This window comes from Pectinophora gossypiella, chromosome 3, assembly GCF_024362695.1.
Source record: "Pectinophora gossypiella chromosome 3, ilPecGoss1.1, whole genome shotgun sequence".
Lineage (NCBI taxonomy): Eukaryota > Metazoa > Arthropoda > Insecta > Lepidoptera > Gelechiidae > Pectinophora > Pectinophora gossypiella.
Genome location: NC_065406.1, coordinates 14798673 through 14804972, shown reverse-complemented (window position 1 = coordinate 14804972; position 6300 = coordinate 14798673). Strand labels below are relative to the sequence as shown.

Here is a 6300-nt window from a genome sequence, read left to right as displayed (position 1 = left end):
TCACTTTGGTTCCGATGTCGAAATACAGTGAAAGTCATTAATAGAAAATAACAAATAATCCAATCAAAATGGTAAGTAAAAACATAATAAATAACATCTTTCTTTCGCTTTATTTTACTTTGGCTCAAATCCACTTTCTCAATATCGGTTGTTGAGCAAATACGGAGTGCATAAGGTTATGAGTTGCCACTGACGTTACTGCGTTTTCGTTTCAGAATAAATTAAAATCGTCACAGAGAGACAAAGTGAAGAAGTTTGTCGCGTTCACGCAGACGAGCGAGAGCACAGCCATATACTGTTTGTCGCAGAATGACTGGAAATTGGACCTCGCGAGCGACAACTATTTTCAGAATCCTGAAGCCTACTACAAAGACAATATCAAGGCTTCAGTGGACAGAAAGAAGCTGGAACAGCTGTTTAGCAAGTATAAAGACCAGCAGGAGAACGATAAGATCACAGTAGACGGGGTAATGAAGTTCCTTGATGACCTAAATTTAAGTCCTGAATCTATTCTAGTATTAATAATTGCATGGAAGTGTAAAGCAGCAGTGCAGTGTGAATTTACGAAAGAAGAGTTTACGACGGGCCTGTCGGAGCTAGGCGTCGACAGCATAGATAAATTAAAGGGGAAACTGACAACGTTGGAACTTGAAATAAAAGATACAAATAAGTTCAAAGACTTCTATCACTTCACGTTCAATTATGCCAAGAATCCTGGCCAGAAAGGATTGGAATTAGACATGGCGATAGCATATTGGAATATAGTGCTCCGTGGGAGGTTTAAGTTCCTCGATGCATGGTGCAAGTTCCTAACGGTATGTTTAATTATATAATTTAAAATCTTATCCTTTCTTTAAACTGATACTCATTTACCTAAATAAAAAAATATGTGAAGGTATTATTAACAAAGGTATCTAACAAGAGATCTCTTCCATCCATGGGAAAACATAGTACATAGTGTATAAACAAGTATTACGCTTATTAATACTATATTTATATATATATATTGTTTGGTACAATGCAGTAAATTATAGTCATACTGGGTGTTACATCGTAACAAATACTGGGCGGATGATTCAGACAAAGTAGAATTTTCTGTCGCAAAATTTTTGTTTTTTGGACATAATTTTCAATTCTAATTTGCAATGGATAATCCACTTGATATTAACTCAGAATAATAATTTGAATCATCCATCAGAGTATTTGTTACGGTGTTACTTACACCCTGTATAAGTATGTCTCAATTAGAAACATATTAGAGAAATTCTGCTATATCATTGTTAGCTATGTAATCAAAATGGTAAACTTGCCAAATCACTTTCAATGAATATTTACGTAGTATTCTATTGATCACACGCCATGTCAATAAATGGTCTATTCAAAATAAATTAAAGGGGAAACTGACAACGTTGGAACTTGAAATAAAAGATACAAATAAGTTCAAAGACTTCTATCACTTTACGTTCAATTATGCCAAGAATCCTGGCCAGAAAGGATTGGAATTAGACATGGCGATAGCATATTGGAATATAGTGCTTCGTGGGAGGTTTAAGTTCCTCGATGCATGGTGCAAGTTCCTAACGGTATGTTTAATTATATAATTTAAAATCTTATCCTTTCTTTAAACTGATACTCATTTACCTAAATAAAAAAATATGTGAAGGTATTATTAACAAAGGTATCTAACAAGAGATCTCTTCCATCCATGGGAAAACATAGTACATAGTGTATAAACAAGTATTACGCTTATTAATACTATATTTATATATATATATTGTTTGGTACAATGCAGTAAATTATAGTCATACTGGGTGTTACATCGTAACAAATACTGGGCTGATGATTCAGACAAAGTAGAATTTTCTGTCGCAAAATTTTTGTTTTTTGGACATAATTTTCAATTCTAATTTGCAATGGATAATCCACTTGATATTAACTCAGAATAATAATTTGAATCATCCATCAGAGTATTTGTTACGGTGTTACTTACACCCTGTATAAGTATGTCTCAATTAGAATCATATTAGAGAAATTCTGCTATATCATTGTTAGCTATGTCATCAAAATGGTAAACTTGCCAAATCACTTTCAATGAATATTTACGTAGTATTCTATTGATCACATGCCACGTCAATAAATGGTCTATTCAAACTGGACATACGAAGAAGTCAATTCAGGCACTAACTTAATTTTAAGATAATTTTACGGGTATAAAAATAGCTGCATCTCTTTCTTGCATTTACTGTAAGTAAAGGACTGCATTAGTTTAAGAACTGTCAAACTCAGGCACAAATATTTGTCTACAATAAACAGCAGCCCTTGGTTAAATCTCTCATTATGTATCACTTCGCGTCTGTGGGCCCCTATCCTATGATGCGCGTTTCGTGTAACTTATTGGTGTGATAGGCGCCACCAGACTGTGTAATAAATAAGACATTTATGTATACAATACTCAAACGTAAAATGGCCTCAATTTTATACAGTTAAACTAGTACATGTCTGTCAATATCATTTAAAAATTTTAAGGAAACTAATCCCATAAAATAGTTTCAAAAATCATTCTTCTGTTTCAGGAGCATCACAAAAGATCAATACCAAAAGACACGTGGAATCTATTGCTAGACTTTGCCACACAAATTGATGATGGTATGAGCAACTACGACGCAGAAGGCGCTTGGCCCGTGCTCATCGACGACTTCGTAGAGTGGTGCCAGAAGCAGGGCCTCACAGCGGACGGGGCCAGTGTGGAGCCCGCGTCTGGCTAGCCGACACTTCCTCCCCTCCAATACGAAGTTGCAGTGACACATGACGAACCGAGACCACAACATGCCACCGGTCTACGAACGTACATGTTCTTCCTGCTATCACGCTTCGTATTGTACGGTCTTGAGCTGTGTACAATTGAGTGGCTCATTCTAATAGTCATATTTGAGTTGTGCAGCTGACTAAATTGTGAAGTGACCAAATTGATATTTTGAATTGTACAGTGTAAGCTCTTGGATATTTCGGATCGGTAAAAGTATCTGGTCAGTTGACAGGTTCATAAGTGTTTAGAAAGTCCTCTGTTTAATAATTGATGTGAATTATGACAATGGAAGGTATGACTTAGAATAATGAACGTTGAATTTTAATGTTTTAGATTGCTCTTGTGTACCTGTCAACGATCATAATATTTACATCAGTGTGTGTATAGAGTTCTCACTCAACTGTATAGGGCTCTGGAACTATTCGTCCGTTAGATAAATTTCTTGTGTACTCTTGTTGATCCTATTGCCTAACCTACTCTACTAGGGTACGATGAACTCGGTGATATTTGTCTGTAAGCTTCTGAGTATTGTAACATCAAATAAATGATGTCACTTGCCTTTTAAATGCTGAAATATATATTTATTTATTAACTATTGTCTGTTTTCTTGCTATTTATTTTCAATTGTGTCTAGTGTTTATAAAATACTTTGTCTCAAGACTCAAGATGTTGCAGTATTCAGAAGCGGGAAATTATTTAAACTTTCTAAATTTTCCAACAAGATTATTCTCTTGCTAGTATAGTACGCCGTAAATTAAATTAAGATGTAAATATGTATATACACATTAATGATATTACAATTTTTATTTTTAATGCTTAGAAGTTGCCCTGTTTTTTTTTCCTTTAAAATACATATATTTTTGTGACAGCAATGATTTTGTGAGAGTTCAAAACTCAAATGTCGGACTAAAGTCAAAAAAATAATTATTTAATCAAAAGTTGGTTTTTGAAAAAAATTGTTCTTGCTCATTTATTTCTTGTTGAAATTGACACAAAATTAACATTTATAACTTTTTTTGCTTTAGCTTAGCTTCTTTGAAGGGAAAAAGTGCAATTTTAACAACAATAAATGTGCAATGTTTAACCTGAAGTATCAAAATTCTTGCTGTTTTGATGGATTGTTTAACTCACTCGGATTTGAAATCATATTTTATTTTTACTCTGAAATCATAGACCTCATTACTATGTCTTGATTAACATATCTGGAGAGTAAAAAATTGAATTAAATTGTGCACAATCTTGAGGGCTTTAAAACCAGATGGCGTAACAGCCGCAATCTTCTGTAGGAATCTGTAAAATCTTTCAACTCAGAGACACTACACTACACATAAGAATGGAGCCATCCTATGTACCGGTTCAGGACCAGGCCACGTCAAACTAAGAAGATATGTTAATTAAGACGCTATATTACTTATATCAGTGACAATTTAAATAAGCGAGACCTGTGATTTATTTGAATTTATTATTATCGCGAAACCATTGGAGGTTCGTTCATGTAGCATGGTGTAATATTTACAGTTTAAAACATCAATTTTAGTTGATCGATAGTTGGAGTGACCTTCTAAGTCTTATCATAGTGATATTTAAATGTAAATATCAAGTTTCTTAATTGTAGGTACTTTCTTATTAATCTGAACTTCGGTCAACTAAATATCAGTTGCATATCGTAAAGCCTTTTGTGACACGATGTTTGCATATTTTATACGAGCTGTTTCAAACACGCGTGCACTCAAAGATTTTCAAAATGCGTGTGCGTCAAGCTAGCGGCCTCAAAAAAAAAATGGGCACGAAAAAATAATTTCACCATACCAAAAAATAGTACTCTTATTGAAAAAAATAGTACCTGTTGTAAAAAAATTAGTACCATCACGGTTCTGGATTTATAGCCATGTTTTATTGCACTTGCTAGCTTGACGGTGAGCGAAATTTGGCGAGAGTTAACGACAAGGTCTTTCGCTTTGATTTAAACGCCAAAAAATAGTACCGAAATAGTACTCACCCCCAGCAAAATACCGAAATGAGTACTTCAACGGTTCCAAAGTTATAAAGGCAGTTCTTTGATCCCGCTGGCTTGACGTTTTGAAAATACCTATTATCTGGAGAACGCTTGCATACTTCATTATGTAACTAATATCAATAAACTCGTATGAAATAGTACTTCCTACCATCATAATTTTGATCCGATTCTCTTTGTAGAAATATGTTAAAAAATCATCATAACCTATGCCATACATTTGTTGTTGATACAGTCACGTAGACAATTACATAACCTCACAATTTATTCGTAAGTATTGCCATCGCCAGTATTGCCATTTTGGAGGTCTACCCTACCATTTCTTTGCACTTCAGAGTGTTGCTATTACAAAAAATTGCTATTGCATACACCCATATGCAATAATTTTAATAGAAAATGGCTGCATGGGTCTAGTTCTTATTGAAAACAATCTGTGATTTTAATACATCATGATACATTTTTAATCTACTGTTTTATTTTATAATTTATACCTTCATGTTCAATTTGTTACGGATCGAAGTGTTTGTTAATAAACAATTTGCAGTATTTGTAGAATAACTCAAAGAGTTTCAACAATGATATTACTTTCATCTGACAACCCTGGTACTTCACCAATTTTTACCCAAAAATGGGGAAAAAATACTAAAATCTGACAACATTCTTCTTGAGCATGTGTAATAATTTTGTTCGCGACGGTACCTGTCTTGATAAATGTATGACATAGGTTATAATGACTTTTTGACATATTTCTACAAAGAGAATCAGGTCCAAATTATGATGGTAGGGAGTACTATTTCATACGAGTTTATTGACATTAGTTACAAACTGAAGTATGCAAGCGTTCCCTAGATAATAGGTATTTTCAAAACGTCAAGCCAGCGGGATCAAAGAACTGCCTTTATAACTTTGGAACCGTTGAAGTACTCATTTCGGTATTTTGCAGGGGGTGAGTACTATTTCGGTACTATTTTTTGGCGTTTAAATCAAAGCGAAAGACCTTGTCGTTAACTCTCGCCAAATTTCGCTCACCGTCAAGCTAGCAAGTGCAATAAAACATGGCTATAGATCCAGAACCGTGATGGTACTATTTTTTTTACAACAGGTACTATTTTTTTCAATAAGAGTACTATTTTTTGGTATGGTGAAATTATTTTTTCGTGCCCATTTTTTTTTTGAGGCCGCTAGCTTGACCCACACCAAAATGCGGGTTACCACGATAATCAGCGGCTAGTCTCAATAATTATATTCATTTTCATGCTACATTGAACAATACTATAAAACTGATTAGCTTTTTAAAAGAACAAATGACTTAGAAACGTGTGTTAATCACTTATCATTACCTCATCTAAAAAAGTAACAGCTCATGAAACCCTTTTCTAGGGAAAGTCCCTTCCAACAATCAATGGAGACATAGAGCAAACTCCACCATGCTCCTCCACTATGGATGGCGGAGGATAAGTAGTTTTTTAAATGTTCATAA

At 34.2% G+C, this 6300-nt stretch overlaps 1 protein-coding gene across 1 annotated transcript; it reads left to right on the top strand.

The window, feature by feature from the left end:
* Positions 1-5284, top strand: LOC126382139 (DCN1-like protein 1). The gene is made up of 3 exons (XM_050031908.1): positions 1-71; positions 216-815; positions 2574-5284. Exons 1-3 carry the CDS (start codon positions 69-71, stop codon positions 2763-2765), a joined length of 795 nt encoding a protein of 264 aa, XP_049887865.1. The 5' UTR covers positions 1-68; the 3' UTR covers positions 2766-5284.
* Positions 5285-6300: the final 1016 nt, after the last annotated feature.